Genomic DNA, 26,701 nt, shown 5'->3' with positions numbered 1-26,701 from the left:
TATATTTCACAACACTTATTTTGTTGTCATAAAAATGAGATTTAACAATTATAACCGGGCTGCTCCTCCACACGTTTGCAATGTTTATTTTAATTTCAAAAGATTTATTTAGATTCAACTGAAACCTGTAATTTATCCACACTCAGACTTTTTAAATTTACTGCTTTCGCAACCCCACTCCTTATAATTATGATTGTTCTCTCTCTGTTGTAACAGCTTTTTAACTTGAACAACCTCCCTTACTGACAGTAGGCTCAAACCGCTATGTTCCGCTCACGCCTTACTTGACTCTCTTTGCTGATGACCTTTTTTTGCTGCTGTTTCTTGATGGAGCTCTGGTAAATGCCATCGACTCATTCTTCTCTGCAATGTCTCCTTCCAACAAACATTCTTCTATCCTTTTCATCAGCAACTGCAGCTTACTCCACATCTGCATCTCTCTCTCTCTCTCTCTCTCTCTCTTATCGTTTTTATCAACTCTTCCTCCAACCTTAAAATGTCAATTTTCAGCTTACTTAGTTTTTTCTTGGCTCAGTCTTTCTTTCTTGAAATGTTCTTTACTTTCTGTTTTTTTTTAGCACCTCTGACGTTTACTTGTTGACTTTTTCTCTGTTTCTCCTTGTGTAATAGAAACTTTTTTAATCCTTAAGACCAACATAGTTTGTCTCACTTTTTTCTGTCTTAGTTCTGACTAGCAGAGTCTTCTCCTTTATTCACATGGAATTTTTGATTATCTGCCTTTTGAACCTGACTTTTTGTAAAGTAATTTTCATAAAAATGTTAACCATTGGGTTTTACATCATTTAGAAACTTACCATCTCGATAAACTTCGACTAAAACACTTCCAAGAGGTGAAAATTCAAATAAGTCACATACAGTTAACCCTCCCAAATACATTTGTACTTGGCACTGGGTAAAATACTTCGAAGTTGATACTAATTCTTCATTGCCATTGCTTTTAATTAAATAGTTAACATTGCATTTGTTATTTACCAAATCAATAATTGGTTTTTTTTTCACAAGAACTCGAGCATTTTATCTCAATTATCTTAGTAACAACATCATTTTGTACTACAACACTATTAAAACTACAGCATAGTCATGGTTGTGTTTCACTTACAAAAACACTTACCAACATCACAGTAACATCCAACAGTCTTTGATACTCTAATAAAGCTAAATTTTACTTTCAGTCCATATTTTGAAGGTTTCGTTGAAATAATTTTTTTATTCAATAAGTCTTCTACTGGAGTACTGTAATTTTTTTTTTTTTTTTTTTTTCATTTGATCCCCATCAAGTGGTACTAATTCTTTATAATATTCAACAAAAAATTTTGGCATCAAATTTAGATTACATGTATTACAATTGTTACATTCAAATACTTTTGGTTCCCCCCAAAAAATAGAAAATACTGAAGACAAGCACTACGGTTCAGTTCATCAATTTTAAAAAGCACTTGATCAATAATATTATTAACTAATGTTTGAATAAAAAATAAGTATTTTGTTCTTCTTTTGAAAGTCTAAAACCTTTTACAAAATACGGCTTGATCCGTCTTAATTCTCTGCAGTAAAAATAAATAGGGCAATAATTTTTTTTTTGAGGAAACATTTCAAAAAAGCATCTTGATTGTGCATGTTTCTCAGCACCAAGCTACCAATCAGAAGGCTAACTTCAACTTTGCTTGAAGTTTGTTTTATTGAAACTTTTATCATTATTTATGTAATGAATAGTGGCTGCGCTATGTTTGCACTTATTGCTTTGACTAGCTGCACACTCACATGACACTTTCATGACCTTGCGAGAGCTGTCAATCTGTAAAAAAGGTTATGTTAAATCATGTTCACTAAAAATCTTTGTCTTACTTTATATATAAGTTTATTATTTAAAAAATTAAGCGCTTACATACAGTTGCACTCTGTGTGGAATCAATGAATGTTATGTTTGTCGAATTACCCGTAATTCAGTTGATATGATGACTTCATTGTACTGGTATTCTTGTACATGACAGTTGTGACCACTTTTAACAAACAATTTTCTTTTTACTAGGGCCTGGGGACTAAAATAAGTCGTATAACTTGCTAACTGCTATTTATGATATCTATATTACTGCTACTATTCTCCTAATACTCTACGTAATTCTATACTAAAAATGTATTGCATTTCGGGGTAAAAGTAAGATGCTTTGTCCACCAGATGTTATGACATTGACATGTCATGTACCCAGCCTATCACGCAACCGATTTTCCAGCTTCTGGGTGCAGCGGTAAAATCGGCAGTTAGCAATCAGTTGAACTCAAAAATTGTAATAATAATAATAGTAATAATAATAATAATAATAATAATAATAATAATGATAGTAATAATAATAATAGTAATAATAATAATAATAATAACAATAGTAATAATAATAATAGTGGAAATAATAATACTAGTTATTGTTATTATTATTGAATAAAATGCTTCTCAAACAAGATGCAGTCAAAAAAACGAAAAAATTGATATTATGTTTGTGTATAATTAAAGTCCTCTCTATTCTATTTGTGCGCGTTGGTCATGGAGTAACCCAGTAAGAAATCTGTAAAAATGATTTTTAGCCAATTTTGCTTCCCTATCGAGGTACAGCTTTTTTTCTTGTTTTCAAAGGTTAGGTTGTCGTATTATACATATTTAATACTTAATGCACGTTCTTTCACATACATCTATACCTATTAAAAGATAAATAGGAAAATATAAAGAATTTTACTATGTTTTTTCGAAAACTTCAAAGAGATCAATGTATAACGCGCCTATAGAAGTATAACTTTAAAAATAAGTTAGAAACATTATAGCCACCAACTCCAAACAATTTACAAATCTAATGTAGACGTATGGCTAGATATACATGTGATGTGTAAATTATTATCTGATTCATCAGGCTTGAATACTTGATCTGCTTGAATAGAGAGGAGATTTTCTTGCTCATGGGAGTTCTATTGGTTACAGATTTAGCAATGAGACATTGATCAGTATTTATTTACAAATAAATGAAGTCATAAAAATGGCACTGTCAAAATTTGGAGGCACGAGTGTTTCTAGGAGCCGAGTAATTAATATTTATATTTAGCCAACTTTGAAATGTAGGCTTATAAGCTGTCCTCCTCTTAAGCGCTTCTATTGCTTTTACCTCGCTTATTATCAATAAACTTTAGATGAAAATTTCATTAATGATAAAAAAACATCTAATGATCGTATTTAATTTTATCCAACATCTCAAGGGTACTAGTGAGACAAGAAATCAATTAATAATCGAAGTAAAAACTTTAAAAGGTTATGTTGTCACAGGAGAGTAAGAAAGACAGACGGCATACCAAACTATAAAGAGCATAGACTATAGCAAGGGATTGAACCTCCTTAAGGAATATTTGTACTTTAGAAAACCACTTTCTCAATGAGTATTCTGAATTTTCGCCCTGTTTACAAAACACTTTCTGTTACCTATTGTACCATTTCCGGATGTCTGCTGCTGAAACCAGAGAACCATGCTTGCCCAAGTGTGTTATCTTAAAAAGGTGCTTCAATTTCCAATTCATTGAAGATATTGTTGACACTCTCAAACAACTGAACTTTTAAAATATAAAAAAATTAAAAGTATTTATGTAGTGCAGCATGTGCTGTTTTAAATTTATTACACTCAGCCATAGGAATTTGCTAAAATCCGCTGTTTTATTCGCTAATACATCAATTCATACGTAAATCAGGACTTGCTGGTCCTGGCACCCTCTGTGCTGAGCTTCACACAACATTTCTCATTTTGCCAAATTTTGGTTTGAACTATTCCATAAAAAATGAAAAATGTTCGTCAACTTTTTTTTTTTTTGGTATAGCTTACTATGCAATAAATAATTTTGTCAAGCTAAATAAAAAATCTACCTTTCGATGAAATGGAAAATACAATTCATAAAGTATAATAGTCACTGTAATAGTGTGTTTTTCATATCAAATTTTAAACCTTTTACTATTACTCATTCTTGAGTCACTCTTCAAAACGTAAAGAAAAAAAATGTGCTTTATACAAAACGTTAAAAATCAAAACAAAATATTAAAAAAAAATTTTTAACTTCGTATGATTTGAGTTATTTGTGTTAACTTTATCATTAAACACAGAAATATTTACAAGTTATTATAAAAGAAGTGTTTTTCTGACGTAGATTGCGTGGAGCATGTCTAACATGATTATTATATTTAAAAAGCTTGGAAAAAAAATGATTGAACGAAACAATACAACTATAGTTACCTGTCAAATATGGTTATTAGTATAGCTATAAATCAGAGCTAAAAGTTTCGCTCAAACTTTATAGAAAAATTGGTTGAAAATCTGATTTTTTAAATGTATATGAAACATAAATGGTGTTATTATTCGTATGATGACATTAAAAATAAAGGCCCAAAGTATTTATGAACAATTTTTAAAAAACTTAAAATTACTTGAAATTTTTTTTTCTATTTATTCAAAAATACTTGAGGCCCCCAGTTTTTATTTCATCATACGAATTGCATCTGCAGCAATCGGTACATCTCTAAAAAATCAGATTTTAAACCGACTTATATTTAAAATTTGAGCAAAATTCATATTTGTAATTTATAGCTGTATTTTACAAGTAATTGTAGCTGTTTTATAGGTAATTATAAATACATTGATAGCTATAATTTATAGTTTTGAGAGTTTGTGTGTTTAAAGTCCGTTGAAAAATATTGAGATTTTTCTTCATGCTTTGTAATAAAAAGAGTACCCAGTACACCAAAAAACTACTTAAATGTTTTTTAAAACAAACAGTGGATTTTTCTGGTGATGACTAGACCTCTATAGGTTTCTTTTTTAAAGAAAGCCAACAGCTGGCCAGCTTATCAGTAAAGTCACTATAATTATTAAATAGGTCGATACAGTGAAAGAGACAGTTAACTCGCGAAAATTCTTAAATTAAAATTGATAATGGCTGTAGTGCTCTTAAGATGCTTGCTGCACCTTGTTAATAGTACCCATAGAAGGATAGATTCCTAAGTTGTCCGAGGAGAACTTTGCACAAGGTCCGCACGAAAGGCTCGCATACTTGAAAAAAAAGGTAATGAGAAAAACAAAAACGAGGATGGTAAAGGTTAGGAATATAGTATACGTATTAGTAAATACTACTAATAGGTGTACGTAGAATCTAAATACTATACTAGACTAATAGTCATAAGCTACTCAAGACTGGTGGTACTGAAACATGCACTTTATAGATAATATTTGTACCTATTACTGTAAAAACACATTATTTATTAATACAAAATTAAGTACATCCATGGAATATAATTATTGAGTATTAAACTTTTAGGGTACCATAAATTAAATTTTTGAAACGTGACACACCCTTGTTTTCAAATTACAGCTTGTTATGAGTACTTTATATTACTTTGCAAGCTGATGTTTAACTTTAATTTTAAACTATAGAATTTAAAAAATAAAACCAACATTTTTAAAAACGTTTGTTATACTGACTACTCGCAATTTTTTGGAGACTTCATGTCTTTTGTTACTTTCCGTTTTTAACCCAACATAACATGTGTTAGTGTGAATTATGATAAATGCTAACTAATTAAATATTTCTAATAGCTGCTGATAAACTAATAAAAATATGGGGATCATATGATGGCAAGTTTGAAAAAACAATAGCTGGTCACAAGTTAGGCATATCTGATGTAGCATGGTCCAGTGATAGCAGACTCCTGGTTTCAGCATCTGATGACAAAACATTAAAGATCTGGGAATTGAGCTCGGTATTATATTTTTAATCTAGATTCAAAAAAACAGTTTATATTTACGTAATACATGGATTTTTCTAGGGAAAATGTTTAAAAACTCTTAAAGGACACAGCAATTATGTATTTTGCTGTAACTTCAATCCACAATCAAATTTAATTGTATCAGGATCGGTAAGAAAAACCTTTATTTGACATAGCTAAAATCCGAGTGCAGTTTGGATCCGAATTTTTTTCAGTTTTAGAAAACATTTATTATTTGCAGTTCGATGAAAGCGTACGAATATGGGACGTTAGAACTGGAAAGTGTTTAAAAACATTACCAGCTCACTCGGACCCCGTGAGTGCTGTCCATTTTAATAGAGACGGCTCCTTAATAGTGTCAAGTAGTTATGATGGACTATGGTAAGTTTCTTTAAGGGACTCATGTTTTTAATTGATGGTCATTCACATGATTTCAAAAAATTCTTATGTAGCAGAATTTGGGATACGGCATCTGGACAATGCTTGAAAACTTTGATTGACGATGATAACCCCCCTGTCTCATTTGTTAAATTTTCTCCAAATGGAAAATATATTTTAGCGGCTACTTTGGATAATACATTGAAATTATGGGACTACAGCAAAGGAAAGTGCTTGAAAACATATACAGGTCACAAGAATGAGAAATACTGCATTTTTGCTAATTTCTCAGTCACAGGTGGAAAGGTTTGTATTTGTAACATCTTACAACAGCAAACATAACTAATTTATTAACTACTCAATAATATTACAGTGGATTGTATCTGGTTCAGAAGATAATATGGTATACATTTGGAATTTGCAAACTAAAGAAATTGTCCAGAAATTACAGGGTCACACAGGTAAATCAGTCATTTTTGGTCAATAAAAAAGCTTCAAGTGAAATTAATAATAATTGTATTTGTTATGATTTTGTTCATAAGTATTATCACTACTTATGATGAGGTCATTATTATTATCATCAATTCAGTTACTTTATAATCACAATTATTATTAGTTTTATTGTTACTAGAAAATAATTAGCGTGGGTGTCGTGTGCGTGGACTGTCATGATTATGACAATTGATACTAGTAATGTTTTAGTTTTAAATATCATACAAAAGTACATTTTGTACATTCAAAAATACGTATTCTTTGACCAGCTAATCAACAGTTAAGTGACCCTGAAGTAAATAATTAGACAATGTAGGTTTATTGGTGTAGGGTTACATAAAGAATCTCTAATAGGCCTGTCCGAGAATATCGTACAAATTTTGAAGGTGGACAGGCATAATTGAGTGTTTGTAATTATAAAGTATATGAAATAAATCGCCAGATGCGGCAAATTTTTCAGTTTGTACATGATTCTCGATTAAACTCATGCTCAAATATTGATATCCATTAGCTTCTGATATGCAAACGAGTTTGCAGAACTTTGAGTAGAAGTAGGCCAAAGCTAGCTAAATGTAATGATGTGAAAACATGAATGTGAAAATCGTAGTAGTCCTTATTTATTGTTTAGCATTACTGGGTGGCTTCTTTAATATAGACCAACTGATAAAATTTTGAATTAGATACCTGCCGTAGAAGGAAGCAGTATTCACATTTTATGTGATACCTCCTGTTTTAACCTAAAAAAGAATTTTTTTTTTTTTAAGGGCTGGATCAAATAATACAACTGCATAAAAAATTCTATTGAGTTTACATATCTCGTGTAACAATTCTGAAAACCAAAACTCCAAGCGTATGTAACAGAGGATTTTTTGATTTATTCGGGCCAGTCATTGTGTTTTGACTAACTATTATTGACTTGGTAGTATAATACAACTTAAATTTAAATTATACTATAATAATACATAGCTTGAAGAGACATCTTAAGTTGATGAGCGGATGTAAATGCATTTAGTATTATAAGGAAACGTTTTTTTAGCTGATCATATTTACCAAAACTGTAAGCCTTAGAATTAATTCGAATATTAATAGCTTCCAAAATTTTAAACATAGTGAAAACCTGTTCTTAAACCTTTTAACATTGTAAAATAAGAGTTACATCAAGGTAGCTGACCGAAACCTTATGCCACAGTTGGGGCGAGGTCTACCATTTGTCGCTAATTTGCTACTTAAAAAACGATTTTGTCGCTCATCCCGTTCTATAGATAATTATAAAAATGCTAGCTTGGCATCAAGTGCATACCTCCGAATGAAAAGGGGATAGCAGAATGAAATTATGCTCATAATTTGTCGTTTAGTTGTCACTAAAAGGTTAGGCCAATGATGATTTTATTGCCAATCCTCAGGAAGCCACGACGCGATTTTCGCTGATCAGCACATAAAGATAGCCGGCCACAAGCGCGTATTCCCGATTCAAAAAGAAATAGCAGAATATGATAAGGATCATAATTTATCAGTTATTTGTCACGAAAAAAGTGAGCCCAATACTAATTTGGTTGCTGATCCCCAGGAAGCCCCGCATTGGTCTACATTAGAGTCATTTATACGAGTGTGGGAATGGTCATATGCAAATGATGTACATAATTTTTTTTCAATACGTGTACAAATAAATATACGTTTGTCTTATAGTGGCTTAAAAACAATAAAGCCCTTTGGCAGAATTTGTATGTTTTTCTGTATTATTTTTATAATAAATTAGTTATTTTGTATTCATACGTGAATTTCGTTTTTGAAGTAATAATTTAATATTTTTGATTCTTATACACATACTCACAGTATAAATACAAGTTCATTATACTTTTCCATATTGAAGATGCTGCTGGCTCTTAGAAGGCTATAGTAAACTTAGCTAGTTACTTAAAATGGAGTTTAATTTTGTATTGTATACTGACTGTCATTACATCGGTGTAATTATAATTTGTTTTTCGAGTACCAATGACTGCTTAAAAATAACTACAATCAATAGAATTCCATTTTACATGGGTTAATATAGAGAAATCCAAATTTTATCCAACAGACTATACCATGTTAATATTAGCGCTGGAACCGATTTTTCTTTACGCATGGCCCTTGTAATTTTTTGAAACTTTTTGTACAACATACAAACCAACAAAATTATTTTTGTCTTATTTCATTTTACAATTAAGTTTAACTTTTCAGAATCTTTGCATTTAAATGTTAGTTGTATTAAGATTTTATTTTATTGTATTAGGTTGTTGTAATATTTTACTTTGAAAGTGATCTAAGGATAGCTCTATCCGACAGTTTGGCTCGTCTTTTTAACGTTTAAATTATTTTTTGATTCCTTTTTAAATTTTAATTCTTACATGCGTCATAGTGGGTGATAAGTAAGCGTGAGCGGAAGTTTTGGTGTAATAGAGTTTTACTATGGTATATGCGCCTCTAATTCCCCTAATTTTCCTTTTATTTGTGAGCTCAAACGTAGACTGGAAGGAGTGTGAGAGCTGCTAACTCCCTCTCACGCCTTGGTGGCCAATATATGAGGACGCTCCCGCGAAACCGTCGCTGTTTGCTTTTTATTTTTGAAAAAAGATGAAGTATTGCTTCTTGTTGGCAAGTTTCATTTAGACATTTAGGGCCATTTGCCAGTGCTAATTCAGTCGCATTCACTCAACATGCCATCGTTTGACAAAAATTCTTCCGTAGTTAGTAAGCTGTATTTGTCAATTATAATTGGTAAGCTCTATTTGTTAATTACAAAGCCCGATAATTTCGTTTCACAACAATTTTTTTATAACTGTAACGTCAGCAGCCAAGTTTTCGAAATTTTTAAATTGCCTGATACACCCACTCTTTTGCACCTCTACTACTCCTATCCATCCGTAAAAACAGCACTAAAAGGGAAAGGCATTTGACGTTTATTATCGCCTTCGAGAAAAAACTGTTTCAAAGAAGTTACATTGGCATGCAGTGCACATTTATTGCTCTAGATAAAAATTTTCGTGAGAACCCGGATGTTGCAAACAAGCCAACTTATGGAAAAATTCCAAGATATGACAAACGCCAAATGTTGTTTTTAGTCAAATAAAAACGAAGCCACACACCTCATCGGCCATCGGTGCCCTCCTTACTTCCGCACTGGAACAATCAACCCCATGCCACTACCACCGTGTACAACTAAACAGCCTCTCTTCCCCTTTTTCTCCCACTCTCAATAACATTAACAGTACGTTAAAAACACGATTATTCATAAACATAAATAAAAAACAAAAGAATAATTACTGATAACATTTATACTTAGGTTAATAAAGAGGGCTCATGAAATTACTATCATTAGTACTAATGTTGTTACTATTACTATTACGTTTATTATTATTTTTATTAATATTATCATTATTATTATTATTACTATTATTATTGTTATTGTTATTATCATTGTCACTTGTACGATTACTATTACCACTATTTTTATTATTACTACTACCACTACTGGAACTATTGTTATTATTACTACGATTATTATATTCGCTATTATTTTTGTTATTATAACCAGTACAACTACTGAAACTATTGTTATTGTATTTGCTATTATTTTCTTTATTTTTCTTGTCACCGCTACTGCTAGAACCATTATTATTATTACTATTATTATTATTATTATTATTATTTGTATTACTTTAATTACTACCGTTATTATCATCGTTACCAGTAAATTCACTTCAATTTCTTTTCTTTATTAACTAAGTGTGCTCGCTCTTTTATTAATAACTAGCTCTACTCAAGCAATAACATAAGTTATAAAAAATGCCAGCTGCAAAGAGAGACGGGAGAAAATGAGATATTGTCTCCCCTCTCTTTAGTGTGTTCGACTGCGAAGAGGATTTTTTAAATTTGCAAACCATCACGTGCTTGAACCTGAGTGGCGACCCCAAATTATGCAAGGGCGTGACCTAAAAACCAAGCATTCCCACTCTATGATCGCTTTCCCGGTTCGCATTCACGACCTCTTCCCAATACCCCAACTCTGCGTGTGCACAAGAACGATACCTCCGAAATGACCCACGTAAAACCGTGTATAAGGCCCGAAGCCTCCTTCACTAGCTAGTCTCAATTAATCGATCTTACCATCCTTGACTCTCTTTTGGTCCAGGTCCTCTGCTTGACTCAGCTTGGTCAAGTTTCCTATACTGCTGCTCTTAATTTGCAGCACTCTTATAAGATCATATATTTTAAATTCGTTTATCGAAGTTGCTGTATGTCTAAGTTTTTTCATTATTTAGTTTAATCAATTATCTTTAAGATTTTAGTAGCGAATAAATTACTAAATTATTATTTCCTTATACATGATTCTTGTAGTTTTTTCAAACTATTTAACATTACGTCTCTATTAATTAGCCTTCAAATCTGCAGTTATAATTATAAAACTAGTCATTCTCTATTGCAACAAATAACTGATAGAATTGTCTGATTATTAAATATGTGAACTTACTACTTAGTATAGTTTCAATCTAACAAAGAGAACGAGCATCGTAAACAACTATTCATTTAAAAGGATTTGTTGTATATTACTACATAAGCGATAAGCCGAGCAACAAGGATAGTATTAATTAGGTAGGATTAAATAATATACAACAGGTGGTTAGACTTGTATATTAATAAGTATACATGTAGTGAGCGGGGCTGCAGTATACGGTGCACGACTTTACAGTTACTATAACCGTGCCCGACTGACTAGAAGATGTACGCTGTATGTACACAAGAACTGCGCGATGTATATATATATATATATACATACGTAATTGTATATCGATTTGCAATCGTTACATTCCTTTTTAAATGGAATATAATTATTTCTGTATAAGAATTAAAAATAAATACTATAAGTTATTAAACAAAAAAAATCAATTATTAACAACAAATAACTAATTTTTTCTTTTAGTCTTATTTTCTTAAATACCCATTTGGATCCGATGAATCTATGATTTGGGGTAGATCTGTGAGTTACGGTATGCTTTTTTTGTTGATTGAATCTAGTTCTCTTTTTATGGCTTTCAGCCATTGTTGAGATTTGGTCCTTAAATAGCTTTAAAGAAAGAGGTAGGTTTATCTGTCTCTTGGATCGAAGCAAGAAGAACGTAATTATCAAGATCTGCAAAATGTGTGTTGACAGCAAAATCAAATTAATATAATATTTTGTATGAATAATTTTAAAAATGGAACCCTTAGCACTGACAGCTGTGCCAGTGATAGGTCAGGTGCCGTCAATGTGCGACCGCACAGAGATAGTAATGGACTGGTCTCCCCCTCGTAGTGCTGCAACTGCAAGGCTAGAGGAGATAACCTTGGATGAAAAACACCCACAGATGAGCCCCACGTTCTTGTCGAGCCACAGGCGTGATAGACAGTTAAGCACAAGAAATGAAGCAAGTAGTGACAGTGCTATTAGCTTCTTCACGAACAACAAAGAGATGGACGTGGAGTGCACTTACAGGGCGAAAACAGAGCTAGAAGATAAACAAGATAAGGAGGGCATTGCCTTTACGGAACTTGCAAATGAAATCAGAGTGATGGTGGATGTGGCTACAGCAATACATATTAAAATAGTAATGCCAATCAAAGAAGTCATAAAAGTACTTGTGAAACTACTCCAAAAGCTAAAGGTAAGCCGTAAGAGGACTAAAAAAAGTTAGAGTATCTCTTAAATCAGGTGGTTGATCTAAACACGGTTTGTAAACAGCGTGCTGGCAGGCAAACAGAACAGAAGCGCCGAAGCTTCGAAAGAGATTTTTATCCCTCCTCCCAAAAACGGAAGAAAGGTCAAGGATGGTCAAAGAAGGCAAAAATGAAGATCTTCTTCAAGCTACAGGAGTAAAGGACAGAAAAGCCCTTGTTAGCTGTATAGCTAAGACCGTGGAAGGGCTAGGCTATATTAATAATCCCCGGGCTGAGGCAGTCAGCCTTGGGGCGCGGGCTCTCTGGGTAACAGATAAAGGCAAGCTTTCCGTGGGTGTATGGTTTCGAGGCGCTGCGGTGGTTGAAGCTTGTGCCCGTGGGTGGCTGGAACATATTAAAATATTTTCCGTTGACCAAAACGGCGAGGAGAACACCTCGTAATAAAATCTAGGGTTCCCAAATAAAACCTACAATGGGTGACGCTAATGAGAACTTGGTACCCCAGGCGGTAACCTCTCCGAGGGTATCCGTCGCCAGTTCCGACCTGGTGAAAGCCCGGGTGTGGTGTTGGCCTCACTGATTTTGGGGGATGCCACAAAGGCGTCCAGAACGCCAGACAACCTCTGATAAAAAACACTCACAGAAGGGCTTAGTATTCCTGCCCAGCCATGGACGAGACAGGCTGCTAAGCACTGAAAGCGAAGCAAGTGACGAAAGTGCTGCCAGCTTTTTCAGCAATAACACTGAGATGGATCTGGAATATACCAGAAACTTAAGACCAGAACTTACTATGGAATATACAAAGGAGAACACCGTATTCACTGAACTCGAGGAAGTAATCAAAGATATGGTGGAAGCAGCTACAACGGCATACACAAAAACAGCAATGCCGATAAAAGAAGGTATGAAAGTGGCGTTAAACAACTATCTGCAAAAGTTTAAGGATAGCCGTGAAGGGACTAAGAAGAAAATGGAAAACCTCCTAGAACAAGCCGATGATAATCCAGTGTGAAAGACGTACGGATCAGAAAAAATAAACAGAATCACGCGCTCTATCCAATCTAAATTCGTGACAAGCGTGCTGACAGGCAAGTGAAACGGGAGCCCAGAAGTTCCGAAGAAGACCCCTAACCTTCTTTCTGAAAAAGGGAAAAAAGACCCGGGAAAATCAAAAGCTTATCAAAAGCTTAGTTAAGGTCGCAAAAGTGCAGAGCTTTGCCGAGATCCTAAAGAAGATGAGGACTGATTTTAAGCCAGAAGAGGACGAAATTACAGTCAAAAGAGTTACTACGACTAAAAAAGAGATACCTTCTTTTTAATGTTGAGGGAGTAAAGGACAGAAAGGCCCTGGTTAACAATATAGGTAAGGGGCTAGAATCTGTTAAAACAGACAAAAAAAGGGTGATGCTCAAAATCTGGGATCTGGATCCGATTACCGAGGAAGCTGACGTTGAACTCGCATTGAGTAGAATCTCTAGTTACTCGCCACAGATGAGAACAGTGACGCTGCTAGGAGCAAATAAAAGAGGGCAGAACATAGCTTTGGTGATTACTGGAGAGACTGATGCCAGATATATAGAAGAAACGAAGAGGCTGTTATTAGACTTCACAAGCTGCCAAGTGAGGAGACGGGTGGAAATCCTTAGATGCTAACGGTGTCTATTAAATGGACACATAGCCCGGAACTGCAACAAGGAGGATTGGTCGAAGCTATGCTCTGGAAGGCCACGTCAATGGTCAATACTCCGTAGCTCTGGCTTGAAGTATTAATGCAAAAGCGGATTTCGAGCCGGGTGTCCCAGGAAATAGGTCTTGCCAGTTTAGTGGTTATTATTAATGATATAATAATTAGTGATATGATATAATAATAAAATTGTAGTACAAATAATAATAATGAATATTATTTTTCGTATGAATAATTTAAAAAATTTACTGTTAGGCACGCAAGCATTAGGGATTAGCAACCCAACTATTTTTTAGTAATATTTATAAACAGCATGAGCTTTTCGGCGACGAAGCATTGGCCATGAGTAACCCAACTGTTTTTTACTATTCTTTATGAAGTAAATGGGCCCTTAGTTGGGCAATCATCAATAATGGAAAACCCAACGGTGTTTCAAGTATTATTCATTAATTGAATGTGACCTTGGGCATTTAAGCATCGGTGATTGCTGACCAAAGTGTTTTATGATATTATTGATCCTGAAAATGTGCCCCTAGATGAGCAATTATTAGCAATAAGCATCCAAACTAAGTTCTACTATTATTTATTAATAAAATGTGCCCTCAGTCAAGCCACTATTTATTAATGCTTGCTCGACCAAAGAATATATTTTCTCACCTAATCATACTAAAAAACAGTTGAGTTGCTAGTCACTAATACTTGATTACCTGAGGGCACATTCAAGAATATCTTGTTAGCTTACTGTACTAAAAAAAGTTGGATTGCTAATTGTCAATACCTGCATGCCTAAGGGCACATTTTGTTTATAATCAATGTTAAAAAACAGTTAGGTTGCCAATTGCCGATGCTTGCTTGCCAAACGGCAAATTTTATTGATATTTAATACCATACAATAGTTGGATTGCTTATCGCCGATGCTAGCTTCCCTAAGGACTTATTGTATTACCAAATAATACAAAAAAAAGTTATATTGCTAATTGCCGATATTTGCTTGCCAATGGCACATATTATTATTCATGAATACTATAAAACACTACTAATTGCTGATGCTTGTTTGCCTAGATGCTAATTTTATTGAAAAATAATATCAAACTACGGATCCCTAGTCGGAACATAGTTGCGTTAGCTTTTTTGTACACGTTGGCTATATATAGTCATAATGTATAGGATAAAGTATCAAATTAAATGAATCAGTAATTTAAGTATGAATTACGTTTAAGTACAGTGATAAATTTTGTTTGATGTTGGCACATGTCTTACGAGATACAAAAAAAATCAAAACACGAATTGTGACTGTCAACACAACAGCACAACTTGTTAACTAATAATTAAGTTTGTAATAGCAACCAAAAGTATCACTTTCAAAATTAATTAATAAAAAAAATATTCTGTGATTTTATAAATAGTCTCTTATTACGCAACGTTATATCTATGTTTTCTTACGGTTACTTTTATATTGACACGGTAGTTTTTTTCTACGTCAATCAAAATTTTTTTGGTACAAAAATTGTTTTTTCGCTCTTTGTTAGTATTCATGTACTATAATTTTCTATTTTGTAGGGAACTTGATGACAAAAAAATTTGCGGTCGTAAAATTACTCTTGGAGCAATATAAGTGAAGATAAAAGCAAAGAACTTCATAAGAAATAGGCAACTTATCACGAATTTCTAATAAATAAATGAAATCAACTTCTGATTTTGACGAAAGTATTTTTCCTGTATTTCTGGGAAAATTCTGTCAGGACATAGCTAATTTTTTATCTACTGAAAAACGTAAGATTAAATCGTACTTTTACAGCCAGTACAATCTGTGTAATAGCGCGTAGTGCAGAGAGTGGGGAAAGACTGACACACGTTATATATCGAGTCAAGCTGTAAGTAAATGCTTGCAGCGGCCGCTGCAAATGTGTAGGTAGTGCTGACGGTACGTGGCGTGGTGAGGAGTTACTATCCGAGTACAACCGAAGAAGGCCGAACAAAAGAGTGCCGTCGAGTCCTTCGGTGCGCAGGCTGAAATAGAGAAAGTTTTGTGCGGCAATGAAGCTTTATACACGGCTGTATTACTATAGTGGGGTCGGAAAAAGTTTTGCTACACTTTTTTCAGTCCATCCCCCATTTGCCCAAAACTCGTAACACGAGAAAAGTAATTTCGTTCCTAAAACAGTTGAGTGGCTAATTGCCGATGCTTGCTTGCCTAACGGTATATTTTGTTTATAATCAATACTATAAAACAGTTGCGTTGCTAATTTCCGATTCTTTCTTGCCAAGAGGCTCATTCTATCAATAAATAGTACTACCATTTATTAGTATTAGTTGGGTTACTAATCGCTGATGCTTGCTAGCCTATTGGCATATTTTTTTCGTAATTGATACTAAAAAAACAGTTGGGTTGATGATCGCCGAAAAGTGGTGCTCTCCTATAGGTATTTTTTTCAATTATTTACATAAATATAATACTTACTTTTTAATTATCAGTATTAGTATTTTTATTATGAGTGCTATTATCATCATTATTAGTTTTATTAAATTTTTTGTTAAAATATTTCCTAATTTATCTTTAAAATGTAAATTCAATTTTATTACATCAATATTTTCGTTCTCATAGTTTTCGTATATATAATGATACTGCATTTCAGTGTGCGTTTAATATCTTATATATTGACCAAACTTTTACATTTTAATTCCACCTAAATTACCTTAATATGTATTAATAATATTATCTAATTTTACATCAAACATTTTGTTTATTAGAGTTTCAATAAACAATACTTCTGTGACCGCCTCTAATAATGTGGTGTAAAATTTCACATTTTATGTGTTGTTTCACAAAAAATAAACACTTTGTTACATTACTTTGCTCATGAACTTTCTAAAATATTGCGTTATTATACAATCTTATGTATCCTGTATTGTATTTTCTATCAACATTTTCACAAGCAAAATCAGAATCTACTATACAATCTTAGACTTAATTTTTTTATTACATCTAAAGATTAGTTTTATCTTATTCGTTTTAACTAAATATCCTAAATTTTGCATTGCATATTTATAATATATATTATCATTACAGTTTTGAAGTCTGCTGAAATAATTAACAATATACATTATATTGCGGCGAGTACCAGGACTTATGAGTGAAAGTTCCATTAAAATTATATATTTTATCTGTTCTTCACAATATTAAGCATTTTTTAATGTTAAATTTGTTTTCATAGGTGTGTCATGCAATTACGCATTTTCTAACTTAGATTTAGTATCAATGATGTAATATATTTCGTTGCCTTTATTTAATAACGTGCTTGTCTTATTCATAATTAATTTCAACACTCATTTTTAATTCTTCCCAAATCTTTCATAATAAATCTCTTCATCATTTTTTGTATCATTAGGTTAATATTTTTAAAATCCTTACAACATATTAATAAGTCATCTACGAGCATTGCCATATAAATTGGATTTAATGATTTATTATTAACATGAAGACAAAGTTTAGAGTTGTAATTATTTAGTTTGGAATTTAATTTGTTTATAAATTCATAAAATGTCTTATACGATACTCTAGGACTTTTTTTTCACTCCTTTTCTTTCGTATGTAAGAAATCATATTTAAGTTGCAGGAAGTGGGTAAGGCTTAGCTTAAATCATAAGTAGATGGAGCTCCCTACTTGGGTTTCTTTAGTATAGGAGAGGGTGACTGCACTACACATGCTTCCAATTCTTAAAAATCTTGGAGCCTTGTGTGTATATTTATCAAACTACACACATATTTGTAGCTTTTATTTTCTCCCCATGTGGCAAACTAACTTTAACTAGTTTTTGTATGTTTATATACTCGCAATAACATTGATCAGTGTTTGTTAAATCATCTGTACTACCCGTTATCTAACAATCAATTTATTACATTATCTTCTTTGCAATCGTAAACTAGCTTGTCTTCTATTTGCTGAATTGACATATTTTAGGCTTCCAATTATTCTTGTTGTTGATGCTGTAATGAGAATTCGCTTGGTCAGCTGTTATAGTTTCTGCTGTTTTCTCTTTGTCAATGTTGGCCTCCACCTCTACTTTGCTGTGTGTATTAGTCCATTGCCCAGAGAAAGAAAAAACGATTTAATCTTGTTTTCCAGTAGAGAAAAAATTGGTCATACCTCTTCAGACTTTCTCCAGGAACACAGGACAAATAGTTTTATCCAAATCAAAAGTTTGCTTCATTTTTTTATTTAACAGTTAATCAAAAAAAATTTTATTTAGCTTTTGCTTATATCTTAGCTTTTTTTGCTTTAGAAAAACTTTTTGACGACCTATCTCTTGGTCATTAAATTTCCTATAAAGCAGACACTTTTGCAAATCCATAATTTATTGTTAATAACATCTTAATGGCAAAAAAGTGCAAAAAAAAATTTTTTATACTGAAAAACTTAAAATCAACTAAACTTAAACAATTGCAATTATCACAGTCAATTTTACATACTTTCTTTCCTGACAAGTATCATTAGAATTGTCATAAAAAACACGAATTAAAAAAAAATGTTCTAGCTCACTCTAAAGCCAAGATACAAGAAATTGGTATTTTTTGCAGTAACAGACTGATGATTGAATTCTTCGCATTGTAACAGCCAGAGCAGCTCAGCGCTCCCATCTGTACCCCTCTTTTGCGTTCAAGTGGCCAACTGGTTGCAGTGTGCATGGGGAAAAACACGGGCTACGGCTGGCGTTCGAATTTCAATAAGTTACATAATTATACAGTTACGAACGTAGTATTTAACATCGAATATGCTTAATCAACAAATTGAATACAAAAAGTGGTTGTATGAAAAAATGTTTATTTATTCAAATTTTCGTGTGCATTCAATTTTAGCTTGTTTTAAAACATTAAAATTTTGTTTTTTTTACGAACAACTTTCGCAACAACTGTAAATGCAGTCTTCTTTATTATTCAAAACTTCAAGATGCTCGATATTAGAACAATTTATTTCTGAACTGTATTTATTTATTTTTGTGCAAGTTAAACTGTTTGGATTTCTGTTAAATTGTATTAAAAGATTTTTTAAGAAAAAAAAAAAACAATAATAATAATAATAAAAAAATTCTACTGTTTAAAGCCCACTGCCTTACAATAATAGAAATCTTTACTTTCGATGCATCAATTTTTTTCGTGTAATACAAAGAAGATATACTTAGTAATGATTTTTTAATTAAGCTTGTTCAATTTTTAATACTATGTTTGTAACTCTATAATTCTGTAATCAACTAATTGAAATTCAAACGCCAGCCGTAGCTCGTGTTTTGCCCCATGCGTACTGCAAACGGTCGGCTATCTAGTTGCAAAAGAAGGGTACTGATGAAAGCACTGAGCTGCCCTGGCTGTTATAATACGACTTTTTAAATTTTTGTAACTTCCCTTTCAATAAAATTAATAAAGTGCTCTGGTCGTAGCAGTGTGATGCAGAAATACATGAACATGATACACACATTTTTTTGCTGTAAAGAATTCAATTATCAGTCTGTTATTGCAAAAAACATCAATTTCTTGTATCTGGGCTGCAGAGTGAGCTAGAGCATTTTTTTTTTTTTTTTTTTTTTGGAATTAGTGTTTTGACAAATCCAATCACACTTGTCAGGAAAAAAAATATGCAAAATTGACTGAGAAATTTGAAATTGTTTAAGTTGCAAAATACAATTTTTGTTGGCAAAATGTTAAAATTAACAATAATCAATTTTTGTTGTTGTTTATTATTACCAACATCAAATAAAACGTTTTTATCGAAGCAAAATGTGGATGAACTGACCTTGAAGTTTGTAGTATCACTTCAAAGTCTCACTTTAAAGCATTAGGTAACAGAAAACTAACAACTATTTTGTAATTTCACAAATAAATATTTATTATGCAACTTGATATCTATATTTTAGCACGGTTATGTTTAAATTAACATGATAGTTTTTTTTACATCGATTTAAAGTTTTTCGGGGAAAAAATTTTTTTCGCACTTTTTTGCCATTAAGGTATTATTAATAATGAATAACGCATTTGCAAAAATGTCCACTCCATAAGAAATTTAATGAATAAGAGATTGGTGGCCAAAAAATTTCTGTAAGAGCAATAGAAGCAGAGATGTAAGCAAAAATCTAAACTAAAATTAGCATGTTTTCATAAATTGTTAAATAAATAAATAAAGCTGACTTTTGATTTAGCCAAAACTATTTTTTGCGCGTTCCTGGAAAAATTCTGAAGAAAAATGACCAATTTTTTCTCTACTGGAAGATATAAGATTGCAAAATCCTTCAGGCCATGGACTATACTGTTGACTTGCAAACTGTGTACGGTTAGACTAACCTTGGATACACTCTCTTGCTGTGTGCCCCATTCTTCTACACTTGTAGCATTTGCCTTGAATTCTCGTAAAGAATGTATTATAGTTATTTTTGTTTTATTCTCAAAACCTACCAATAAACTCTAATCTTTAACTTTTGACTTTACACAATCCACCGTTTTCTATTCTTTAGGTATTACATCTACGAAATCTCCGATGTAACTATAGCCTAACGGCAATGCTCTAATCAGACATCTCATTTTTTCAGCTATTCCAATGTTTCTTCCTGCCGTTTTAAAATCATCTACTGTTTTCTCACTACTTGTGAAAAATTTATCAACATTCTTACAATTCTTTAGTTGAATATTTTCAATTTTTCTTTTATTCATTATATTCAAAGCTGTACCCTTTGTTATACACAATCTATCTAATATTTTTATCATATCATACGCCGTCTCATGCTTACATATAGACTCCAGCTGTTTATTCAAAATTGCGTTTATTATTTATGATCTAGCCTTGATATTGTTGTTTTTCCACCCTTGTTCTTTATTTTAAATTAACCTTTTTTTTGTCACTTGATCTTTACTTTCCTTATATTCCAGAAAAACTTTCAATCTACACTTTCAACTTATATAATCTTCGCCATCAAATATTAGTATATCTATATCACTTCACTTTTCAAGATTATACTTGTTTTCAAAATTAATACATCACTTGTTATTCCCGTAAATCTTTTTCTTCAGTAGTTATTATCCTTTTTTTTTTTAGTTTGTAATCACTTTGACTAATTTAAAACTGTTTTTTTTCTATTTACTTTTTTCAACAGTGAACTAACAATTTTTTGTAGTCATTGGAATTACTTGAGACAAAAAGAAATAGTACCCACGGCTTCCGAAAAAGCTCGTTAAGCTTCAAAAAATTTCAATGAACCATAAACCTCTGCTACCATGTTGGGATTATTAAGGTGTGGATTCAAGAAATAAGCAAACTATGTACATTTAGAGTATACGAGTACCCCATAAAAACTACCTTTGACAAAAGCAAAAGGTTACACGGAGGAAAAAATTATGGGAAAAACGCATAGCGTCGCTGGAAATGCCCCCTCTTTTTTGATCCTATGTGATCGGTTCATGACGTATATGCTTTCAACGCATGTGATTCTATAGCCTTTAAGCATAAGCGTTAGTCAAGGAGCAAACGCAAGAAGGCCGCTAGCTTTTTTCCATCGTGCCTATGCGTTTTTGGGAGAGAGGGGATATCGTCCTATGTATACCTATCAATGCGTTACAATCAGTTACGTAGACTGTTTATTCCAACTAATAGTAGTCGCTAACAAGTTTCTCATGATTATACAGCGTGTATCGAAAATGAGTGAGGAAAACTATACTACGCGATAAAGCTCGTCAAGACGATAGAAAAGCTCTTTACAAAATTTTGATTTGATGCGCATTCTTCGAGGTTTTGACGAATTAACATTAATAATTTCGGCCAATCACAGAGCGCTTAGCGTCGGGGGGCGGGCTCTCAGTGCCGGTAGTGTAATCGACTCTTGATGGAGGGTGTGGTGGTGGAGAGGTGCCTAGGGGAAAAGTAGGTTGGTGCGCAGAGTGTAGCTTTATCGACAGTAGAGAATCAATGAGTCGTCGAACCAGGGGGTAATGCAAACACCGCCGAAATGAATGAGGATGTAGCAATCACAAAAGGGATAATAAAAGGATGCTCTTGGTAGTAATTCTCTCAATGAACAATCCGCTTTTCTCCAAATTTTTAGCACATCTCTGAAAATAAACTCTACAGAAAAAAAAAGGAGGCACAAAAGAACACTGGCAAAGCGGTTTAAACACTTTACTCAAATTGCCAGTCCTTGAGTATGAAGAGCCAAAATAATAATTTCTCACCTTTGAGCACACTCTCTGGTGACAGCTCAGTAAACTCTAAAAATTGAGACTAACTGACCAGTTGGTTTATTGCATATCTGAAAACCAATCAATGTATGGATCGGAGCAAGCACATAATTCTCAAGTGCCAGATGATGGTTCCATTAAGAGGAGCAGTCCATTTTATGAATTTTCCACTTCCTCGCATACTCACTGGAGAAACATAAGTAAGATTACTCAACTGAGACCAACTGGCCAGTCAATCCGTACATAAATTCCAAGTTCACAAGATGTTCTTGGTACTGGTGCTCTTAATCGACAAATCTACTTTCTCCAAATTTTCAGGACATTTCTAAAAGTAATCTGTACAGAACGAAAAACATAATTATATGCAGAGAGTATTTTGTGGAGTGATGAGTGCACGTTCACGAGAAATGGTATGATGAACCAACATAATTACCATTATTGGGCTGAAGAAAATCCGCGGCTCACACGACCTACAATATTCCAATACCGTTGGAATATGAATGTTTGGGCTGGAATCATCGATGATTAAGTTGTAAAATTATAATTATTATTCAAACATATCAAGCCTTAAATTACGGTCCACACGTCAATAATTGGAAATCCTAGTATTTAGCATAACCAATTTAATACTTGTTCAATTTGAACACAGATTGGACCAGTATTCTTGCAACCCAGACTGAACGCAGCAGCTTATTTGCATTTTCTGAGGGATACACTACCGCCCTTGCTAGAAGATATCCCGCTGAACATTCGTTTAGCTATGATCTACCAGCATGACGGAGCTCCAGCGCTCTTTTCCGCCAACGTCAGGAGGCACTTGGATGAGCGTTATTCCGACCAATGGATTGGACGATGTGGTCCAATATAATGGCCAGCACGATCGCCAGATCTTACCCCACTTGATTACTTCTTGTGGGGCTGCGTGAAGGAGATCGTGTACAAAACTGAAACTCTCGGGGAAGAAGACTGTCGTGAGAGAATCATCAACGCCTTCAACATTGTGCGAGAACGGGGTATAATGCAGCGAGCCGTAAACAACATCATTCGTCGTGCCAACCTCGTTCTTAGAGTCAACGGAGGACACATTGAGCAACTCCTGTAATCATAAACTTAAACCATCAGCCCTTTTCAGGGCAAAAAAAATGCTAAGGTTCTATTGCACTTCAGTACTATGCATTAACTGTATGTATAATCAAAAGGAGCTACAAGTATCTGCTGTAACTGCCTAAAATTCTTTTTTTTTTTAATTTATGTTCCCTTGCATCTCACGAGGTTTTCTTTTTTTTTTTTTTTGGTTGCAAAGAGCGACGGGAGAAACATCTCCATAGACATCCCGGCTATTCTGGCGGTAGTGTCGGATTTACCCAGTGTGTCTACCGAGTAAAAACTAACCTCCCACATGGGACAGGCCCGTTAGGACTAGAAGACAAAAGGGCATAAGAGAAGAAAGAAAAGGAAAATAACCATGGAATTCGGAGGCCAACTCGCTCTCCAAAGAATGAGAGGAGGGGCACTTAAGCATATTGGCGAAGCGTCACAAGATTGAAGGGTGCGTTCCGAAAGTCAATTTCACCGTGTAAATGGCAGCGCTGCTGTCACAGATCGTCATATAAGGTTTAATGACTACTGGAGCTGAGATCCAAAATGTCAAAACAAACATTGGGGTTATAAAAAAAAGCGCGATTTGTTTTGGCATTTCGGACCTCAGCTCCAGTAGTCACTTTTACCTCACATGACGATCTGTGATAAACGCGTTGCCATTTGCACGACGAATTTGACTTTTAGAACGCACCCTTGCATAAGTAGACATACACCTTCAGTTCTTGGTCGTCTGCTCCTTTACCGTCATGAGAGACGCGCTTGACGTGTAAACAAAGATGAGACTCAGGAAAAGCCTGATACCTGCCCGGACACTGGCCGCGCCGTCACAGCAGCTTGCGTCTGCAAGTAACGATGTGGGCTCATCATTAAAAGTTATGTGTTATGGTACCGGGCATCGTTTATGTAAATCTTGCTACGTCAGACACGTATACAACATGTACCCATACATTTACATTAATTTTTTTAAATGCGTGATTCTTCGTGGTTTTCTTTATTTCAGATAATGCAGTACATGCAATACAGTATTTTTACCTAAACAATAGAACCTGGTCCACAGTTTTGTGTATTTGTGGTTAACCTGAAGCGTTCATTTTGAGAGATGTTCTGCAAATGAAGAGATATTATAGTTTGACAATGCAGAGCACCTGCGCCAAGTACACTTCTGCTGGTACCAGAAGCATCCTACAACCCTTGTCATATTTGTTCATGCCCTAGCTTGTAATAAGATTTTCTTTTTTTAGTTGTGCACTAAACTGACTGGCAAGAAGGTTTTAGTTGTGCTAGTATACGGAGTAGTCAACAGTGAGTGTTCGAACAGCCTTCCAGTGGATTAGTACTAAAAGTTACAGTGACACTTGAAGTTTTTGTATTTGCCCTAGTGTGTACTCTGATTATCTTTGTTTTCAGTTGTGTAGTGGATTAACTGGTCAGTTGGTCTCAAGTTAAGGGGTCCCATGCAGCTGTTACTGGTGAGTATGCGAGGAAGTGGAAAATTCATAAAATGGACTGCTCCTCTTAATGGAACCATCATCTGGCACTTGAGAATTATGTGCTTGCTCCGATCCATACATTGATTGGTTTTCAGATATGCAACAAACCAACTGGTCAGTTAGTCTCAATTTTTAGAGTTTACTGAGCTGTCACCAGAGAGTGTGCTCAAAGGTGAGAAATTATTATTTTGGCTCTTCATACTCAAGGACTGGCAATTTGAGTAAAGTGTTTAAACCGCTTTGCCAGTGTTCTTTTGTGCCTCCTTTTTCTTTCTGTAGAGTTTATTTTCAGAGATGTGCTAAAAATTTGGAGAAAAGCGGATTGTTCATTGAGAGAATTACTACCAAGAGCATCCTTTTATTATGCCTTTTGTGATTGCTACATCCTCATTCATTTCGGCGGTGTTTGCATTACCCCCTGGTTCGACGACTCATTGATTCTCTGCAGTCGATAAAGCTACACTCTGCGCACCAACCTGCTTTTCCCCTAGGCACCTCTCCACCACTGCACCCTCCATCAAGAGTTGATTACACTACCGGCACTGAGAGCCCGCCCCCCGACGCTAAGCGCTCTGTGATTGGCCGAAATTATTAATGTTAATTCATTAAAACCTCGGAGAATGCGCATCAAATCAAAATTTTGTAAAGAGCTTTTCTATCGTCTTGACGAGCTTTATCGCGTAGTATAGTTTTCCTCACTCATTTTCGGTACACGCTGTATAGTTCAGTTTCGTAAAAAAATTATATATTTGTTCTTTCAATTGTGTGTTTCTTCTTTGTGCTCTTGTGTTGTCTATTAATAAAAACTGTTACCATCCCGAAGCATTAATATTTCTCATAATATAAAATATATCATTAAAATAATTGCAAAACGTTTACACATTCAGAATATAAAATCCCGCTGTCTTTTTTCTTAAAGGTTATATATAACAGCTTTTTGTATTAACTGTTACTATCCAATAAGAAAAAACAAAAAAGTTGAAAACAATACAAAATCAACCACGCTAAGTCATGTAATGGGTTTTAAAATATTAAGTTTTGTATTTCATAGTGGAATTTAAAGTACCAAAACTATTGGAAAAATTTTAACTTCTCCAACATACTGCTTATTCGCTTTAATCCAATGCAGAGCCTGCGTCCTCTGTATAAGATATTTGACCAAAGTTTTTGCATGTAAACAAACGACTTAAAGTATACGTTGTGACGTGACGAGTCACCGTCACAGTCAGAATACCAGTTTTGTGATAGCAGACAGGAGGAGAGGCGGTACAGTGCGCACTACCCCTACCTTATCCCAAACCCATACATAGGTATCCATCCCTACTATGGGTAACACAACCGATTCCCGACTGTGGGTAACACCTGGTGTGTGTGTGTGTGTAACAACGCAACACACACCTGTGTAAGTGGCTGAGGTGCCAAGGCAGCATGGATCAGCGGGCCGGGAGGAGAGACACTCTCTCTCTTGTCTGCTCACCGTAGAGTCGTACTCTGATATACGTCGGTTGAGTTTTGCGTAAGCTAGTGAGGCGAGCTCCGTATCAGGTGACAACAGGAGACGCAGCCACGGCTACCTGTTGCTGACCCGACCGGTTGCAGGCGTATACACGCGGCTTCTGCTGGGACTCGTGCCATCCGAGTGCTGATACCTGCCAGACGGATCTCCCAGTGCCCGTGGTCAAGTTGCGGTGTACCTCGCCATAGGAGTGTTAACGGTAGGCCTGTGTCCCTTAATCCTGTCCCTACCGTAAGAGCACTGTGCCGAACAGCAACTGCTGGACCCACAGGGCCGAGTTGTTAGTTGATAGGTCTTGTCGGATGGCTGGACGTTGACATTCTTTTGT

The 26,701-nt window shown here is 34.2% G+C and overlaps 1 protein-coding gene across 2 annotated transcripts in view; it reads left to right on the top strand.

Annotated features, from left to right (window-relative positions):
- The window catches only part of wds (WD repeat-containing protein wds), a 112,845-nt gene that overhangs the window by 49,806 nt on the left and 36,338 nt on the right, over positions 1–26,701 (top strand). For both annotated transcript variants that reach the window (XM_089595023.1, XM_089595022.1), the window contains 5 exons: positions 5,634–5,797; positions 5,864–5,953; positions 6,045–6,184; positions 6,256–6,487; positions 6,555–6,642. In XM_089595023.1, coding sequence (XP_089451149.1) covers positions 5,634–5,797; positions 5,864–5,953; positions 6,045–6,184; positions 6,256–6,487; positions 6,555–6,642 — 714 coding nt within the window. The remainder of the gene's footprint in view (positions 1–5,633; positions 5,798–5,863; positions 5,954–6,044; positions 6,185–6,255; positions 6,488–6,554; positions 6,643–26,701) is intronic.

This window comes from Copidosoma floridanum, unplaced genomic scaffold (assembly GCF_036245765.1).
Source record: "Copidosoma floridanum isolate Cflo_tuat_1 unplaced genomic scaffold, Cflo_Japanese_pri ptg000024l, whole genome shotgun sequence".
In the NCBI taxonomy this organism is placed as follows: domain Eukaryota; kingdom Metazoa; phylum Arthropoda; class Insecta; order Hymenoptera; family Encyrtidae; genus Copidosoma; species Copidosoma floridanum.
The sequence above is the reverse complement of the archived record's forward strand: the minus strand, read 5'-3'. Positions and strand labels throughout refer to the sequence as shown.